At 38.2% G+C, this 20,892-nt stretch overlaps 1 protein-coding gene across 1 annotated transcript in view; it reads right to left on the minus strand.

Annotated features, from left to right (window-relative positions):
- Nucleotides 1-5,073: 5,073 nt before the first annotated feature.
- LOC146312612 (immunoglobulin superfamily DCC subclass member 3) overlaps nucleotides 5,074-20,892 on the minus strand; it is a 41,362-nt gene continuing 25,543 nt past the window's right edge. Inside the window, exons 7-14 of the mRNA XM_084739996.1 lie at nucleotides 17,786-17,951; nucleotides 15,885-16,135; nucleotides 15,606-15,770; nucleotides 13,704-13,892; nucleotides 10,653-10,766; nucleotides 9,831-9,957; nucleotides 9,528-9,642; nucleotides 5,074-7,702 (exon numbers count right to left, since the gene is read on the minus strand). Coding sequence (XP_084596122.1) covers nucleotides 7,625-7,702; nucleotides 9,528-9,642; nucleotides 9,831-9,957; nucleotides 10,653-10,766; nucleotides 13,704-13,892; nucleotides 15,606-15,770; nucleotides 15,885-16,135; nucleotides 17,786-17,951 — 1,205 coding nt within the window. The 3' untranslated portion in view covers nucleotides 5,074-7,624. The remainder of the gene's footprint in view (nucleotides 7,703-9,527; nucleotides 9,643-9,830; nucleotides 9,958-10,652; nucleotides 10,767-13,703; nucleotides 13,893-15,605; nucleotides 15,771-15,884; nucleotides 16,136-17,785; nucleotides 17,952-20,892) is intronic.

Genomic DNA, 20,892 nt, shown 5'->3' on the forward strand with positions numbered 1-20,892 from the left:
GGACAAGACCTCGGGGTAGATGCAGAACTAACTGGAGGGATTAAATATCTCATCTGGCCTGGGAACACCTCTGGACCTCCCAGCAGGAGATGAGGAGAGGGATGTCTGGAATACCCTCCTTAGCATGCTGCGACCGTGACCTGACCCCAAATAAGCAGAAGAAAATGAATGAATGGACTTTCTCGAAATAATGACTTTGTGTCTTAAAACTTGGAAAAAGGTTAGGGTTAGCTGAAAATATTATCTTAATCCATTCTAGATTTAATTATGTGTTTATATGTTCTATGTGTGTGCAGCATGAAGACTTTTATTCTGTTGTGCAACCGTGTGTTTTATAATGACAAATAAATTACCTTGATACCTTGAAAATAATGATAATATATAGTATCATAGAATAATAAGAAACTTTCTCAAAATAAATTTAGAAATACTAACTCATTATTTTGAGGAATTTTCTCATTCTAATGACTTACAGGATCTTTTTTTTCCATCACATGGGCAGAAATGGGCTTCAGTAAGTTCAAGAGCCACTGCAGTACATAAAGACATATCTGTGACAGTCTTCTGAGACATTCCAGTTGTCCGTCTCACTTTACAGCTGTGTTGCTCCACATCAGTGCTCAGACATGTGCATGTGATGCCTATCAACACATGACTCCCTACATTTTTTACTCTCCTAGTTATATATATATTTTTGCATTCCTTGTGAAGAATTAAAATGTATTATTGCCTGTTTTACTTGGACATGTGCCCACTGTGGAGTCTGTAATGCAGGCTATTTATATTTTGTGAAGCTAGGCCAAGCAGCTGATACTGACTCTGTATGAAACACAGAGACATGATGTTGATCTCTATGGAAGCCTGTTTCTGCCAGTGAAAAAAGAAGCCCCTCAGTAAATCATAATTATGAGCTGAAGCGTTGAAATTATGAGATTTAAAAAAATAAAGTCATAATTAGGAGATAAAATGTAAACATTATTAGATAAAAGTGAAAATTATATGATAAGATGTTGAAATAATTAATTAAAAATGAAATAATTAGATAAAAAGTCATAATTATGAGATAAAAAGTTGAAATTCTGAGACAAAAAGTTAAATTTATTACTATAACTTATTTCAACTTTTTATCTCATGATTTAGACTTTTTATCTCATAAATTAAACTTTTCATTTCATAATTATGACTTTCGATCTCATAATTATGACGTACCATGGACATATTTTTTTTTCTTTCACTCGCAGAAATGGGCTTCCATAATCTTCTCATCTCGCTGTCAGAAAAAAGAAATCAGAAGTATTTCCTAAAATGTTCAGCTATCCCTTTAAGAGTCTGTGTTAACACTACCTCTAACTGGATGATTATCATTCCCCTGCATGACTGTGACTCACTACCAGAAACAGTAGTTTGTAATGTATGGAGAGTGTTTCTTGGAGACGTAATAGGAAGTCCTGACTTAATGAAATATTTCCCCTCTGAAATTCAGTATTAAACTCATTGTTTTCGATTGTCATAGTCACAAGAAATAACCTGTTATAAATGCATATATATGAGCGATCTATATGTAACAATGTACTGAATGTGACTGTACCAACATTATTATTCTCTACGTGCAAGAAAGTTTGATGTCAAATATTAATCAGAGTACAGTATCGTATATGCACAATAAAAATCTACGGTGTCCTCGACAGTTGTGATGGAATTTCAGCCTTTTGTGTTTCAACAGGGCTCTGAATATTTTGTAACATTCAATACAGGTTTATTTGGTACAGATTAAATCACTCTATTCATGTTCATCACTGTCCTAGATGTATGGGATTTGTCTATTCAGTTTGAGGGATTCTGTTACACCCTACATGAGACTTGTGGTTCATAGGACAGGTTGCCAGTCTATCATTAGGCTAACTGAGCTAATAACAAAAGCAAAACATATAGACAAACATTTATTCATCAAAATTTCTTTATTTGGTTTTAGGCATGTTGAAATGTGAGCAAAGGAGGAGAAAAAGCAGAGGTCAGTCCAGACATTCACACAGAGCGTCTGCAGTCATAAAGAGACCAAGCTGTTTGTGTAGGAATTGAAAATGCTGCTGTGACTGTTAAATATTCATTCAAATATTATTCACTTTGTTTATTTTAATTTGCTCTAAGGTGTGTCTATTAACATACATTAATTCATTAATTTTAAGTAATTTGGTTTACATATCTATCAACAGAAACAATACAGTGCTTGAAAGAAGAGTAGCTTACGGACACTTATTATCAGGATATTAACTGGTAATAAATGTGCAAGTCATTAGGAGTTCATCATATTAGTGCCACCGTTTCTATGACAAAGTGCTAATGTTGTCTTGTAATTACTTTCACAACTTAAAGACGTACAACAGGAGCCCTCAGGCTGAATAAATAAATAAATAAATTAAAGGGTCAGTTCAGACAAATCACAAAAAACATTTCTTCCCTTGTACCCCTTCTAGAGGGGAAAACTGCTGTTGAGTTTCTGTTGAGTTTTTCAAATAAAATTTGGAATGCTTGTTTAAAGTGAGCCTATGTGACCATCGCTCTACAGACTTGTCACTGTAGCTACAAGTGACCCTTCCTAAGACCCGCCGCTTTTTTCTTTGTGCTCCAATAACAGTTGAGCAAACATTGTAACCAGCAGAACCTTGGTCAACTTTGTCCTTTGCTGTTTCCTCTGTTTAGCTATGCTATTAAACACTGTAGGGTGACAAAACTTTTTAAAGTTTATTTCAGAATGTAAGAGTTTGATCTGGGCTCAAAACCTAAAAATCTATCGCAGTACGTTACCTTGAATTTTGAGTCATCTCAGCTATTTGTTAACAGTGTAAAGTGATTCTTACATTTACCAGCTGTAAAAATATGTAGCCTATACATCAAATTTAAAAAAAAGGTAAGTAATATTTCATCAACTAAAATGTGTGTCATAGCCTACATCTATGGCTTGGTCACTTTTCCTAAAGGCTCCAGAAGTTACAGATGCCAAATAATAATAATAAAAAATCTGGGAAAAGAGAGAATTTAATAGTTGTGGGTCCAGACAGATTTTTCCTTCAAAAATGGCTCTTTTGATCATAAATGTTGCAGACTCCTGGTCTAACCCTAACCCTAGGTCTCATTTTATGCTACTCAATTTCACTCCCTTCACTTCACTTCCACTGTACCGGGTTGGTGACAGATGAACATGGTGAAACAGTTTTTTGTCATTTATGTGAACTGACAGCATTAGAATAGTTTTTGTGTGAATGAACTACATTATAGACTGTGAAAACCTTCCACGTCACAGCTTGGTCTCTGTTTCCAACTGCAGTGTATCTCCAGTCAGTCAGTTACCTCCAAACCTTTTCATTTTGGCCAAAGACCGAGGACAGGACCTCGGTCACAACAGGTTAAAGCTTTAGGTTTTCAGTTGGCAACAATACACCAGTGGAAAGTTCAGAGAACAGAGAAGCACTTATAATCATTAAAGCAATGTTTCTCATTGGTACTAGCAGCCAGCTTCTACTCTTCTACAATTTTTTTCTCATTTTTTTGTAGTTCTTTTTCTTCTAGTTGCTGCTGGCTCTTCAGGGCAGAACGTGAGTTTGGCTTCAAAAAACTTTCCAGCTTTAAATGTACTGTCTCTGGAAAACTCACATCATTTGCTCAAAGACCATGACAAAGTAATCCTAACAATCCTATCATCCTTACACATGTCAAAAAAAGAAAACATTTGAAATTGAAATCATCATAATTAATGTTATGAGATCTAATAATAATAATAACAATAATTAACTTTCAAAAAAAGCAAATATTTGTTTTGGCAACTTTTCCTGTGCACAGCAGGAAGAACAGAAGACTCAAATGAAAAGAGGCAGAAAAATGAATAGTTCCAAACAGAAGCAAGCAATGCTTTCCATTTTCAAAACTAGTTTAACCGCTACACACTTCACACTACAAAAACACATTGACTTTTTAGGTCTTCCATATCAAATACACTTTTTGGTATCGCGTTGGTTTAACAGCTTTCAGTTGTGTAATAAAGGAGATGAGGGGAAAAGCCCTTATCTTTTATACTGCTCTGCTTTGAATAAACCTTTAACACTCATAAAGGGTTACGGTAAACCTTGAGGACCATAAAAGCTTGAGGCAACACACATATTTAGACCATAATATTGAGTTTCTTCAGTCATAAGAGGTAATAAGAAGCAATGTTAGAACCCTAGTTTAAAGCATGTTTTTCCTGTTTCATTTGGGATACCTTTTTAAAGTCCATCTGAAATCACAATCATATCAGTCATTCCTTTGTGTAATTTTTTTTAAATGTACTCTTATTTTTCTTTTACCACTATAAGGGAGAAAAATGGTATTTGGAGATACATAAGAAACGTTCATTTAGCCTCTGAATGGACAGGCTGGTGTTAGTGTTCAGTGTTCAGCACTCATCAACTTCTCAGAGTGCAAACTATAGTATATAATACATGGACAGTGTTTAGTTACCAGTACTGAATACTGAGGATCACATCATTTAGCATGTGTTCACCTTTGCAGGGAAGCTTTTAAACTGTCTAATGTCCTACAGGTACAAATATCTAGCATGCAAATTGATGTTAGCAGTGTACTCTTCCCCGGTTAACGTTGGTTTGGTTGTTTGTTCAGTAAGGAAATGACATATGAAATGTCTTCATTTACCAATAAGAAGCAGATGTTAGCTAGTAAGCTAATTTGTGTTGCTGAACAGTCTAAGGCTCATTTTGTGTTATGTTGTACCAGTTTTCTGGGTTTAAAGCCAAAATTATACTGAAGTGTCTGCAAGTATGCAAGAGGGTCTATGAGGGTATGCCAGGATAGGCCACAGTACACTAGGGTACACCAGGGTACACCAGGGTATGCGTGACGCAATTTCATCATCAGAGGGTATAAGCTGGTATTATACTTTCTGCATCTGTGAATGCATGACAGTTTGCTAAGGTCAGCATGACATGAATTTAATCTTCAGAGGGTGTATACCCAGGCTTGTAACCATATTTTTTTGTGACTGTGCAGACTTCTACACAGACTTGTCCATGCTGCCACTACGCAGATCATGTAGATGCTGATTTACTGCATATTTGTGGTGTAGGTCCTCCAAACAGTCTCCAGAAAGCAGTATAAACAGAACTAATAAGTGTTCATGGTATCTGTGGATCTGTTTGGGAGTAATAACGCAGCTTGTAGGCCCTGTGCGAACATCTGTGCACCTCCAATTGTTGTGACCACATGAACAAGCTATAACAAGCTATGCAGTACCGTCAGTTCACATGTGGAACACTGTTCTACTATGCATCAATGGAGTCCAGAGCTGTGCGCAGCTCTCCGTGTATGTGACAGTTTGGGAGAATATTCAAACCTTTACTCAGTGTCAGTAATAAATGGTGACATTACTAATACAGTTTAAAAAGAAATTATAGTGAAACCTAAAATATAAAATATAAATTTCTCTATCTTGGGTGCTGAAAACAGAATTTGGTTTCAGTTGGACTTCAGTTTAGGTGTTGTGTTCTTTGGGGTTCTAAATTTGTGGTTCCTTCTTAAAGCTGCTGCCCTCAAGGTTCACCTACTGTTAGCCACTCACACACATGTATATTATCACATTCACAAGCATGTTTCTGTGCTTTGGTTATGAGGAAGTGTAAAGGTAAAGAGTATGAATGTTAAAAATGTAGAAGTATTTGGTTACATATTTCTTTACAATAGCTAAATATTTGGCAAGGATTCAACTACTTTAAAAAAAGGAGGTGAGTATTCCCTATAGTATTGACATAAAAAGTCTTTGAAAATATCTGACATCTTCATTTGGTCACTCTTTAAAAGTTAAAAGTTAGAATCAACAAAATAGAGTTCCATGTTGAAGGGGTTCACCTGCAATGACTTCCAAACTAAAGGACATGAAAGATATTTAAAAAAATGGTAATGAAATCATGAGAAAACTTTTTTTTGGCTTGAGTTCAGTTAAAGCACTTTACACGCAGGTGACCCCTTTCAAACAGGAACAATCCAAAATTGTAATTAATGTATACTCTCTTAAAATAATTCTTAAAGGAAAATAAAGAAAACCATCAAAATGTTTACATCTTTGGGTATCATTCAGCTTGGTTTTCATAGAAGAACTTTTTGGATAGGCTGACACGGTGAAACACGAGCCTTGTCCGTGCACTGAGGCAAGTATCACCTTAAAACTTCTTTAGCCGCCAACTCAGAGTCGTCGAGGTCCCGGGATGACCAATTTGGCATCTGGAGAGTTAACTTGGCAGCATGGCCTCGGTCGTTTTTTTGGCTTATCTTCATTATGCCATCAGGTTCGTGCAGATCAAACAAGTATCCTGGTAGTTGAACTTGTTTCTTTGATAGACTTCATAGAAAAAAAAATGAATGCATGGCTTAAAAGGTTCCCGAAGCACTCTTTGAGGTCCATTTTTTCTATGAGCTACATCCTCTGCACAAATGTGTCTTTGGAGATGGACACTTGTAGATATTTGAAAGCCATGGATAACCACTTAATGGAGCAACAATAATAAAGGAGGAAAGACTACATGGCCTTCCTGTATCTGTAGAAGATTTCCTCCAAACTTGGACGGAAACAAAAGGTGACCTGGCTGGAGCAGGAGGTTGTTAAGGCTCTTGTCGACCTCTGGTAGAGTAAGGCTTAGGCTTGCAGCACTGCCAAGGTTATGCCCTCCATGGTAGTCATCCTGGCGAGCACTCTCCGGACTGGCCTGGTTGGCGGCTGGCACGGTACACTGGCATGGCACTGGTTGAGGAAGTAGATGCTCAGGGAAAAGGGTTTGAGGGTATTTTTTGGTTGAGGTAGGCTTGCACAAGCAGCATCATCAGGCTAACGTTGGCCTAACTTTGTATGGCTCAGACATTTTTGTCAGACTGAGGTAGCTTTCTTTGGAGGCGTGCAGCTTTTGGTTAAGGAAGAGTTGAGTAAAGAATGCTTCTTTACATGGTTCTTCTAAATGGCTTGTACGGTTACAGACAATCATTTCTAATCAGACTCTCTCACCTCCGTAAGGCGTTCACAAAGGCCGCTATGTTTCTTCCCTTTCTTATTGCAGAGGAACTGAAGGCAAAGTCAAGAGTTCTGTCACTACAGACTGATCGGAATGTTCCAGTTAGGTGAGAATATTAATATGTGTTTTTTAAGACCGTAGTGCACATATTCATGTCAGCTTACCAGAGGAGATCTGAGAAATTGAATATTTTGGTTATGGAACAGACTCCTACAGGTAAAGTGACATGAGTGTTTGTGGTGTACACAGAAAGAATGAGCTAATCTGCAGTGACAATGCTTTGTGAGGACATGCACATGCATGTGCACAGGCAATAAAGGCATTAAAGCTTTGGTTTGAGGTAGGGGTGGAGGATGGGGTTGGGCTGGCAAAGGACCGGGATGTCTCCTAGTCTATAAGCATTCTGTCATAGATTTGTGAAGGCTACTTTCAAGTTATTAGCAGCAAGTCTTGGTGTGACTACACCTATGGCTGACCCCTATCAAAGAGCACAGAAGGTGCTCACTGATGGGAGGCAAGTAGCAGACTGTTGGAGGGGAGGACAGGGGTGTGGGTGTTGATATTATTGACCAGTGTTAGCCAGTGCCCGTGCCAGGCAAACCTGCCAAGTGCTGCTCAATAACTACCTGGCACTGCGCTGGACAGACCACCTGCTATCAGAAAGAGTCAGAACAGCAGACAGAAAAGAGACAAGAGAGAGAAAAGACAAGGGATCAGATATTATCCAAGTACAGAACTACTTAGGACATGTAAAAGCAAAGTAACAGTGAAATTAGCCTGGTTGGCCACTATGTCACCATTACACTGTTGAATCATTATATTATTGAAACACGTTCTCATTCCTAACTTGTCAAAGCGACATCTTGGTCAATGGTCCTAAAATTCAAACTATGACACTGTAGGTCAGTTGTTGTTGTTGTTAACAATAATAAACATGCAATGTCTGGGTAGACTTTCTAAATAAATACACAAGAACTACTTGGTAGAGTTTAGGCAACAAAATGACTTGTGTTGTCCCTGGGATAACTTAGCATCTGTTTCAGTTAACCCATATGAGTCACACTGCACTTAACTGAACAGCAGCTAATAATATTTTAGAATGACTTCTGACTGCTCTTCAACAACCTTTAGCCCATTTCACACTGGCACCTTTTAGCTACCCCTAGGCTGAAAACCAAATTAATCCACTTGCTAATATGTGCCAGAAAGATTTCTTATCCTGGGGCTAAGAGAGTTCTTAGAATGCCTTGGACTAAGTACAGTGTGAAAACACCTTTAGTAAGGTTTAGGGACAAAGACTACTTGGTTAGGTTTAGGAAACAGTTATGGTTTGGGTTTAAATAAATTTGTTAGTTATGCAAGTTATGTAATTAGCGGAACTTACTTAAGTTAATGTACTGAAATTACACAAACGTACACAAGTTGTGTATATGTACCTGTTATAGTTATGTAAAACATATATAAGTTATGTTATGTAACCATAACCCAAACCATAGTTACATATGTAATTTATGCAACATATGGTTACGTAAGAGTCAATATTTACTATTGGTTTCACACAAGACATAAACTAAAGTCCTGTGTTGCTCACTCTTTATAGTACATCAACTGACTTCAACGGAACATTAAAACATAATGCAAGAGGGGCGTCTCCAGAAAGTAGAGGGTATCTACATTGTCATAGTTTGAAACATTAGGGCACTGACCAAGCTGCTGCATTTGACAAGTTGTGAAAATGGGCTGACTACTGAACTGTGAAGACTAGTTTGACTTACTATAAACTTGTTTTTTCTGGTAGCTCCATTTGAGAACAAACAGCATTCCAAACAACCATCTATAGATGGTCGTTCAAGAAGGTATCTACCTAAGGCTATTCATCATCTTGGACCTAGAGGTCACGTTAACAATTTAACAAACATTAGAGAGAAATTCCACTTTGTACTTTTTCAGTCTTATTTTCTGTGGTTTCTGTGGCATCATTTCTTAGATTTGCGGCCACAGAAATAGGTGGTGCCATATGACAGACAGATGATTAACAGTATCAAACTTCATCCAGTACTTCAGTGGGTCAGTACTGCCCAGGAAAGAAGTGATGGATGGATGTAATTTCAAATATTGGCAGCTCCTGTTACATGTGACTGATACTGACTGCAGCTCTACATGGTCTCATCTTGACCAAATGCACAAACAGAACAAAGACAGATTTCCATCCTTAAGGATGTTTTTGATCATTTATCATCTGATTAAAAGGTCATTATGTTAAATAAAAACCTTCAGCTAAATCCTCCTCTAGAATTGTAAGGAAGGGGATCGACTGCTAAAGGTGGAAGCTGATACCAAATATGTGCCTGTTGTTTTATTAAATAGAATCCTTTGTTTCAAGTCCCTACAAAAAGACAGAAACTTGAAAATGAAGCTGTACTGAATAAATAAAGTGTCTGAATAAGGTGGAGAAAGCTGTGAGCAGCATGTGACTACCTGAGGTACTGGATCTACTCTGGGCCGGTTTGCTCCATCTTTAGGGATGCCGTTGTGTCCTGTGTTGTCCCTCGGAACAGACCAGCTGTCCTGAGTCCCTTTACTGCAAAACAGACTGCAAACAGGTTCCAGCTATGAGTGCACATTCTGCACAACTTTACACAACAGAAGCCAGTTGTATTGATCAGTGAACTAGCCTGGTCCAGGTTTCCAGGATACACAACTCAGTGGCTCATGATTGGTCAAGATTTATTGATTGTACAATATACAAATTAAAAGACTGCACAGTGTATTGGTATTTACCTGCGACGGTATCCAAACATGAGGAAGAGAACACAGAAGATGATGCAGGCGGTGCCAATATGGATGCCGATGACAACGCTGCCCAGAGAGGCCTCTCCATCCCTGCACTGACACAGACTGTTCCCTCCTGGAAACAAACACAGCAGTGATGAGGAACATCCTCATGATGGAAGAAAGAAAAAAAGCTGAGCTGCATTTGGCGTTTGACATATTAGGTCAGTGTTTCCAGGATTTTACATATTGCTGATGTCATAGTCTTAAGTCTGAGATCAGAGACTCTATAAAATACTGTGGAGGTTAGCCTGCAGCCATTAGTGTGAGATTTTTTAATTTCATTATTCCTTGGCAATATTGCTTTGGTAATATTGTCTTTCTTACATCCATGCCAATAAAGCATATTGAATTTAATTTAGAGTGTTATTATAGCAGCCAAAAGAAATGCAAAGAGATATTCATCCTGTGCCATCGGTTGATTTGGGATTTTGCCCAGGTATAATGTGACAAAAATGCAATCATCTCCTATTCCAAATGTCTTTATAAGGATGAAAATATAAAGAAAATATGAAAATGATCAGTCCAAAACATCAGATTATTATGTTCTCCTAAGAAAACTTTAACTAGAAGTCTGAGTTGGTGGTCTTAGTCAGAAAAACACATATGATATGAACTTGCTCAATTCTGTTTTCTGTTGTCCATTTCTTTTTGACACAGATTGTTTTGTATTATATTGAATATTTTGGGATATATATATATATATATATATATTAAATCTTTTATGCATCTAAAAGTATATTCCAGGATATGGTCTGTGTTCACACTCACCAGTGGCGGGGTCACTCTTGCCTTCCTCTGCCAGTGACACCAGTCTCTTGTTGCAGTCACTCTCCCCGTTTCCATTGTAGGCCACCAGTTTGACTTCATACACTGCACCAGATTCTGAAACAGGGTCGGTCCAGAGTGTGAAACAGTGTTTTTTTTTTTTAAGTGGAATGATTGCTCTTCTTCAAGCACAATTCTACACAGCTATCCTTTCCAACAAAACCTACACGTTGCCTGCTGTGTTGTTGATGCAGGGATTACAAGTGTAAACCATAAAGGAATCCAAGAGCAGTCCAACAAACCAAACTGTGTCTTTCTTTGATACTACATCATATCTTTATCTTGTTCTTGCATTACTCCTATTTCCTCTAACAGCCGTGTGTCCTCTTGGCTTTCCGGATCAAAAGCTGTAGATTGTGTTGCATGCTGGGAATTGAATCGACTCAGTCAGTTACTGGCACTGACTCATTTTACAAAAATGCTCTTTAGCACCTTTTCTACAGTTCCATCCAGTGCTGTTGGATGATGGGGTGATTATCATGCGACACACTGCAGCATCAAACATGAAGGTCATTGATCGCTCCTCTGCTGTCAGGATCAATGTGTGTTCAGTGAATTTTACACACAATGACAGTGTGGACAGCCGCTTTAAAGACACTGCGAGGAACAAAGGTTGACTGATAATTGACACACACAGACTCACTCAGGTGCATCTGTACACTCAATCTGCCAATAACCCTCCAGCTGTCATTCCATCGGTTTTGTGTTTGTCTGTGTGTGTGATCCTTCGTCAACAGCTAATCTCACATCCTACTGGGCCCATCAGTGTAATATTTTTTGTGCACCTTATAACTTTGTGCACTAGGTCCTCTGTGATTCACAATTTTTGAAAAACCTAAAACCCTGCCAAACCTATCTTATGACTGCTCTGTTTTAAAGCGACTGGTGAGCTCTCTTAACCAGCTGGCTGCGTCCGCAAGTCATCAACAGCTGCTAGGCAAAAAACAAGGCTGACCTCGTCTGTTGCAGGCCACATTTTGGCATTTATCGTGGCTCAAAAACTGACAACCATAGAAAAGTCTGGTCTCATCTTAAACTGGAGCATCTGCACATTAATTCCATACCAAATATTTTATGATTCACTAAGGTTAGGCGCCATTCCTGATGAGTCTCAGCTGTATGTGCCTGCATGGCCACCGTATTGGAGTGTTTAATGTTCATTAGTAAAGTAATGATAGATGCAGACTTCACTATAAAAACAACTGTAATTGTAAATTCTGAACCTTTTTTTTTTAAGTTTGATTTGTTCTATTCTATTCTATCCATTATAGACAGATAACTGAACTGAAGAAATGCAGTTACAATACTTACAGGTATAATAAAAAATAATTTAAAACATAGGCGGTACCATGAAACTTTCCCAGTCTAATTACATATTATTAATATTATTATTTTTTGTATTACAAATTTTCTGAAAATGTATGTTTAAATATACAAATGTTGCATTTTGAAATTAAACATATGCTAATTTTCATGCAATGCTAGGACAGAAATCTGAACATTGCATGCCTCAATATTCTTGTTTCTATTTTTTTATATATTACGAAATTTGAATATTTTTTTAATCACTCCGTAAACCAGAAAATACTGTCAGCAGCCAAAAAAACACCCAAAATATGCCATGTTTTTAGGAATAAAATGTTCCATAATCAAGCTGTGAATGATGAATAGACCCCTTGAACCGTCAGAATGTAGACAGAAATAAAATGAAGATTTGGTGTATGTATGTACTACTGAAATGAGATTTCTGGCTCAAAGCAAAAATTCATTTTAAAAAATGTGTGGTACAGTTCATACATTATGCAAGACACTACAGTTGACTAGAGTAAAAATGAACTGAACTACACTGAAGGCTTTTACTATTCCTTATTGTTACAGTTTTTTCTTATATTTTGAAGTACCTGGGTTGCCTTCATGTTTAGTCAGTTTTTTCCCTGTCTTCCAAGATCACCTGACAGATTTTTGATCTACAGTTAAAGAGGAACCAGTAATCTCCTTTTCTTACACTCTAGATTACACTTGCACAGTTCAATTAAAGTTAACCAGTTCAACACTGCCTGTCTTTATATTTACAATTTATAGTTTTCTAGGCTCCTACAGGACTGTGGGACGTCCAGTTTGACACTTTCACCATATCCACCTACACATAAAAGTACTGTACAGCAAAGAAAGATAGGCCTTCTATTTAATTAGATACAGTCTTCATCTGACAGACTGGAAACAGCTCTTTATGGGAGCAGAAGAAAGTACATGTGGTCTTTCATGGAGGTGTTATATGACTTTCATCGAAACTAAAATAAAATCACAGGAGAAGGTGCAGCTGATGTCTTGTGCTCCAATTCAATCATGGATTTGTAGGTGACAGAGGTAAGTGTGTTGTTATGGTTACAGGTATTGAGCCAGTCCAGAGGTGTCACTGTGTAAACAGACACTGGGGAAGGACGGATACTGCTGGTCACACACAAAGACGAGGAGTGGACTGTTCATTTGCTTGTACATGCTGCTATATGACACAAAAAAGGGCCAGAGGCTGACAAACACGACAAGTCTTGATTTCACACATGCATAAAGGTCAGTGATAGTGGAATCAAATAAGACAATATGTCCTTTCTGTCCTGTGAAAACCACTCATCTCCAAATTTTTCAATCAATTTGTAGGAGGAAGTGCTTCTTTATGAAATGAGATGAGGAGAGGAGCAACGTGTAGCCATTGTGTGTGAGCACGAGCCAGTATTTCAGCTCAGCATATTTCCTTAATCTCTGATGACACATTGTGGTCATTTTATGAATTATTAGAATAAATATATTACAGATTTCTCCTTTAAGTGAAAGACACCATTTACAAAGCCACCAGATCATCTGAAAAATGCATCACCACAAAGCTGAAAATACGACTGTTTTTCACTGGATGGTGACAAGTTATAAGCAGCCTGACAGACAAAACTAAGGCCTCATCCTTACCCGTCTACTCCTAGAACACACACACAGACTCACCCAGTTTAGTGATGGTGTGGGCATTGACATGACAAGGTAACTCAATTGGCCCCTGGAAGTCGGCATGGGGGACCCTGCGATAGGACAGCCTGAAGCCCTCAGCCTTGCCCGCCTTACTGGGAAGCTCCCAGAGGACCTGAACGGCACTGGAGTTCACCACCTTGGTGAAGAAGGTGGGAGGGGTCGGCACTGCAAGGAGAGCCAAGATAGAAAGAGGAGAGAGATGAGAAACAAAACAAAACAAAAAAAAACAAACAACAAAAACAAAACAGAGGAGACGATGAGAAATGAGCAGCTATGGTTTTAAAAATGTGGTCTCTGCAGCAGCTGACTGCAGGAAGATTCAACACCAAAAAGTTCAACAGATATAAAACACACAGAATGGGCAACAAAAACTAAAGAAACATTAAGAAGAATAAAACTAGTGAGGCAATTAAACTAATACAAGAAGAATACCAAAGCAATCTAATTTTACAGTTGAACGGTAGGGTAGACTGGGGACGGTTTCAACAGTGGACGGTTGCATAAAGTCTTATTACTCCAATCAAAAACATGCTAGAGTGGTGATACACAGTATGCACAGTATGTGAATGCTCAGTTAGACACTCTTTCAATTTAAAATAGGTAAACAAAATACAGACAGATCTGACTACAGTGGGAAAACATGTTACACTGCACTGTCAGAACTTGAGGAAGAAAGATGGCATCTGATTCAAAGCCTTAGAAAGATGAAAGCACCTTTTGCTCTAATAGCTGTCCTACAAACAAACTTGAGAAATAAACATTACGTCCAAATAGTCTCTGAGTAACTAAGATGGAGAATGGAGAGTTTGCAACCATCCCCATGCTCCCCTACTGCATAACATGGGTGCCATTCATGGTCATATATGAAGGCTTATAAACTTGATTTCATGTTTTTGCATCAGATTTACCATTTATATATGGAGGCTGCTGAGATTTTGTTTTTATTGCATCACAGGTTACATATTGTGCATCAGATGGAGCTCAGGGGTTTCCAGTAGTGTACAGCAGTGTTTCCCAGACACTGGATCCTGACCCACAGGTGGGCCACAAGAGATTTTATCTGGGGTCACTAAATAAATATAAGATCAAGGAAGAAATTCTGCAAATTTAAGATTTCTATCTGCAGTACATCTTTCATGAAGCATTAAAATGTCTATATTGTTTGACTGATGAGAGGAAAAAACACAAGCCTGAAATGTTAGAAAAAGTTTTACCAACTAATAATGTTTTGTTGAGATCATTTACTTTTCTTGTTTAGATAAACTTGAATGTTTGAGTTTTAGAAGCCCCCCAAAAACGTATTTCAAAAACTATTTTTTGAATTATAAATATTATAACTCAGTGTGAAAGGGAATAATGATTAATGTTTATCACAATCAGGTTTACAGCTTACTGTGAACAATTTTTGAAATACATTTTTCTTTTGAGTTTCTAAACCTCAAAGATTCAAGTTTATTGGCAAATCTTTAAGTTTATTTCAAAACTTTAGAATTTGTTTTCTCAATAAGAAGATGAGTCTGAATGCATTTAATTATCATTTATAAAGTTTTTAATGTGTACATGCAACAGAATTTTGTTGGGCGTGGCCTTTTAGGCTTGACTTTTCAGGCCTGATTAAAGTTCTAGTGCTGAAGAATCTGATGTTCTGTACTACTAACTAAATAAGTTCTGCAGATTATCTCAACAAATTTAAGCCTTTATTTTATTTAGCTTCTGTTTTTTTCAACATGACTTCTCCTGGCTGTCTGATGTCTAATAGACCGACTCGATGTTTGAATCTTTCATTCATTGTGAAGTAATATATTAATGAGAAAAATCAATCAGTAGACAGAGCAGAAGTGACCCGTCCATGGTTTTCTTAGTGTTTCATGTTCTTACCGCCCCCTAGTGTTGTAGCCACCACAGTGTGGGACTGCTGGCTGGCTCCCAGAGGAGAGTAGGCCTTCAGGTACAGGGAATAAGTGGTGGCTGCCTCCAGGTTGCTCACATCATGGCGGAATGTGCCTTTACTGATGGCCTCCTGCAGCTCCAGACTGTCGGGCTCTGAATCACACATGGACATTTAGATGTAGTTATTATTATCACATTTTAAATTTTACTCTAAAGTGCAGACTCTTGCTCTGTGTGTGTTTGTGTGTGTGTGTGGCTGACACTCACCCCCGATCTTGCGGATGTGCAGGACGTATCCGATGATGCTGTCGGTGACGTTGGCGGGCGGTTCGCTCCAGGTGATCTGCAGGGAGTTGGTGGACAGGGGGCTGGCTGTGAGGCCCTCGGGTGCAGTGGGCAGGTCTTTAGCCTGGGCCACCGCCAGGCGGGCGCTGGCCTGGTTGGTGCCCGCGCTGTTCTCAGCGATGCACTGGTAGATGGCCTCATCCTCCGAGCTGATCCGGGTCAGAGCCAGAGTGCTGCACAGAAAACACAAAACACACAGCTGCATCAGATCATTGCTGGAAACATGTACACACACCACAATACAGTGACTGTACAGAGAAACATGTATGACCAGGGTCTGCTACCAAATACAGCACTAGTACTAGTTCCACAGGTCTGCAAAATTTAGGATTAAAAGAGATTTTGGGGGGAAAAAAAGGAAGAAAAATCTGTCTGGAGCTGCAACTATCAAATTCTCTCTTTCCCCTGAAAACTTATTTTTTGATTTGGCATCCATAGCTGGAGACTGGCCACCATCAAAATTTAGAGGAACAGGCACCGAGCCATAGACGTAGGCTTTGATGCACATTTCAGTTGAGTTGGAAAATGTAAGAATCACTTTACACTATTAAAAAAATAGCAGAGACAACTCAAAATATCAAGGCAACCTACTGCAATAGATTTTTGAGTTTTGAGCTCAACTCAAACTCTTACGTTTTGAAATAAACTATAAGACCTATAGTCTTTAGTTGAAATAATTTACTTTTCTTCCTTAGACAATCTTTTAGAGACTCATAAAAAGTATTTAAAAAACTGAGCTGTGAGCTGTGAACCTGATTTGTCATTATTTTGGTGCCTGAAAATTAAATGGTTTTAACAGAAAATAATCAAATTTCACTTTTGCTTGAGTGAAATTACTCTAAATTTTTAAAACTCAAAGATTCAAGTTTTTTTTAAAGAAGAAAATTAAATTATCTCAGTAAAAGATTAGTAGTTGATAAAACTTTTTGCCAAAGTCAGAGGGACCTCTGGAACCAGGTGTGGCTCCAGAGGTGCAGGTTGACTTAAATGAACTTAACTTCACTTCTTCTGGTTTAAATCTTGCTTGTTAATTATGTTGTTACAGATTATTTATTGCTTTTTATTGCTATTGTCTTATCCCCTCATAATAAAATAAATCTCATCTTATGTCATCTGATCTTACATTAACTTAACTTCATAATTTATTAATCCTAACAGGGACATTTAAAAAGTGCTAATTTGTCTGCAAATATGCACCAAAGCACAATAAAGGAAGTGGTTGCATTTTTACCCTCGTTTTGAAGCCCTGTCTTGCTGTGTGTTAAAATATACTTTTAATGCCTTAATGTTGCTTATTTCAAATTAGAGATGTGTTTAATCACACAGCCGAAAAACACACTGATCATCACAAGACATCCAGGGTCTAACAGGCTCGGTACCTCGACACTCTCTGTGTGGTGCTGCCCCCATGTGGTACAACTGTTAAATGAAGACTTGCACACCATATGAGAACACTGCTACAAATCTTCCAACATGTGGAGTTTTAGACTCTGAGACCAGCCTGTTTCATGCCAGGCCTCTGTGTCTCTTTTCCAGTTTCTTTGCTGTTTATTTGTCGAATGCAAATGTTCTCTCTTTTTACTTCTGTCATATCTGCTGCCTGCTTCTTAAACCATCACTGCTGTCTACTTTTATCTTTGTAAATATTTGAATTTACCATCAACTACATTTTGTGTGCAGAGCATGGATGTATTGTATCTCTGAACGGGTCTACTGGATGATTATGTTGGTTCATGTTTTACTTGTTTTCTTTGATCAGTTTTTGTTTAAATGTTTAATAAAGATCCTTCCTCTGTCTGACTGTTCATACTGTGAGCACTGACCTGTTGTTGTTGGTCAGCTTGACGTTGTGTCCAGGGCTCAGGACCTTGCCGTTCTTCAGCCAGATGAGGTGAGGCTCTGGGACACCTTGGGCCACGCAGGTGAACACGGCACTGCCTCCTGCTGGTTTGGACACAGACTGCGGCCACTGGAGGAACTCAGGAGGAGCTGAGGAGGAGCAGAGAGAGGGATGAGCTATGAGAATCACAGGATCAACCTAAAGCACAGAACAAACTCATGTTCCATATAAACCCTGCAGCCCACACAGCTGCAACAATGTGTGGTGTTCTTTTCCTTAACAATATGTCTAACTGTGCAGTAAAGTTAGCAAGAGTTCTGGATCTGCTCAGGAATAAAATGCCATTAAATTCAAGATCATCCACAGACCTTGTTGTGAGAAGTTTCTATAGGAACCACTTTCCTTCTAGTAGAAAGAAAGTAGTTCCTACAAGAAACTACTCACAATAAGGTCTGTGGATTATTTGGGTAGCTGGGTCATGATTTCTGGAAAGAGACACTGGTTTTGAATCTTTCAAATGTATTGTTTGACCCCTAATTACTAAATTTAAACACTACTGAGTTGAAATTTAGGGGTTAGAGTTTGGCACAGCCACCTCCCAATTCATAGTACCTGAAATATTATTATTATTATGGATTAAAATAGTTAATATGAGGATCTTAGTGAACATCTAAGTTTTGAACACTTACATGCTTGTTAAATTTACTTTTTGGTTGTGGGACAGACCAAACAGCACTACAGGCCAGGGGAAAAACATGCATTTTTAATTTTGGGGTGAACTGTCAGCTTATATTTATAAATTTATAAGAATACATTTAAATAAGTAATATATACTCAGTTTCAGTTTAACTAAAACTAATGTAGTCGAACACAACACTTGTACAGTAAATGTTCAGTCAGTTGAAGCATTTTTACAGAGTTAAGTCTTAGCATTTTATTTTGGCTGCAGTTTAGTTGCCTTGTATTGCATTATATAGTGTTTCTGTTATTTTGTCTTCCCCATTTATATCAGTGAAGATAGGCCTAACAACAGAAACACCAGTCAGTGTGAAAAGCAGCACAAACTGGAGCCTCAAAATAACCAAAGTTGAATGAAAACCTCTCTGAAACAGGTTCAACTAAACCAGAACATTCATTAAAATAGGATTTATTCTAGAGACGCTGAATTAGACTGTATTCAATTAGCAAAGTGTACTTAACTGACAACTGAGTGTAGGTTTGTGTGTTGATACATGTTATTGTGATATGATTTTAAAAAAATCTAAAAATGGCAATATGATATAAAGGTGCAGTTCTAGCTGCTATAGCCTGTTTGCACAGACTGAATCTGAATCTGAGGCCATCTTTACTTCCTTCTGTTGTTTCCTTTATTTCTAATCAGCTCTGACCAATAAGCAGGAAGACAAATCCCCGACTGCGGTGATGAATGTGTCCTTATTGAAATGGTCATTTTGTTGACACATCCCCCTCAGCTTATAGGTGGATATAGTCAGGGGGGGTGTAGGGTCACAATGGGTGCTGAGGTCAATAGATCAATGAGATGCTGAGCGTGGGGAGGGGCATCAGAGCTTAAGGAGCACAGCATATATCCCAGCATATATATGCATGTGTATTGTGCTTGTGATATTGAACCGAGTGTCAAGAGGAGCAGTCAACCCTGCATCTGTCCGGGGACAGCCAGGGACGGGCCGGGGTCAGCAAGCTGCATGTGTGTGGGGGTGTTGTGAAGGGACCAGACTATCCTGTGGGGTTTAGGCAGACACTCTTGACATATGAAGTTCAAGCACAGACAGATTTATTCATAAATGAAATGATCTATGAATTTCCCACAGTAAGGGCTATATGGGCTGTTACATTGCTGCAAACTGCTGTCCAACAATCATAAAAGACATTTAAAAAGCATTTATAAAGCATCCAACAGCAATACAATAAATCCTATTTTAATAAACGTTCAGTTTTAGTTGAAACTGTTTCAGAGAGGTTTTCATTCAGCTTTGATTATTTGTGGCTCCAGTTTGTGCTGCTGTTCACACTGACTGGTGTTTCTGTTGTTTAACCTACCCTCACTGATAAAAATGGGGTAGACAAAATAACACAAACACTTAATAATGCAATACAGGTTAACTAAGCTACAGCCAAAATGATCAGAGTGTACCTCTGAAAATCAGCTTCAACTGACTAAACATTTATTACAGGACTGTTGTTTTGTTTGAACTGTTTTGGAGAAATCAGCTGTAGAGATGTCTGCCTCCTCTTCAGTATAATGGGACTAAATGGGACTCAGCTTGTGCTGCTCAAAGCACCAAAAAAATACATTTGAAAAATTCAAAACCAGTGACTCTTTCCAAAAATCATGACCTAGTTACTCAAAATAATCCACACACCTTGTTGTGAGCAGTTTCTTGTAGGAACTATTTTCTTTCTTTCTTCATACAAGAAACTAGACACGACAAGATCTGTGGATTATCTTGAGTAATCGGGTCATGATTTTTCTCTATTCTTTCCTTCACTCTACTTGATAATTCGGCCAAGCTTTTCGTGGGATGGCTAACTAACTTTTCTAGCTAGCTTACAAACAAGATACTGTTTTTTTCAAACTTTTTAGCTAGCTAACAAACAAGGCAATGTTTTTTTTTTTTTTACATTTTTGCTGACTGCCAAACACTGTAATGTTTTGTTAAACACCATATTGATTAAACTCTATTCATTTTCAATTTGCATTGCAGTTTTAATTGTGCAACACAGCTAAACTAAGGTTTGCTAAGCTCTACTTAGCACTACCTAATCTTAGATTAAATGAATCTTTGTTGGTGCAGCCCAGTCACAGAGCCCTGGAAGGCGAACAACACATTTATATATGTAACTCACATATATAAAGCACTATGGTCAGCACATGTGAATTGTAGCAAATAAAAATCAAGTTCAATGTATTGTTTTCCTTCATTGTCATTGTCGCATTGGGTTTTGCTCTCTATTGCTCTCTCTCTCTCTCTCTCTCTGTTTGTGTGTGTGTGTGTGTGTGTATGTGGACATGATCTCTCAGGGGGGACGGATATCTGTCCACCCCTTCATCTGTTCAGCTGTCCCCAG

This window comes from Lutjanus erythropterus, chromosome 16 (genome assembly GCF_056507025.1).
Source record: "Lutjanus erythropterus isolate fLutEry1 chromosome 16, fLutEry1.hap2, whole genome shotgun sequence".
Lineage (NCBI taxonomy): Eukaryota > Metazoa > Chordata > Actinopteri > Lutjaniformes > Lutjanidae > Lutjanus > Lutjanus erythropterus.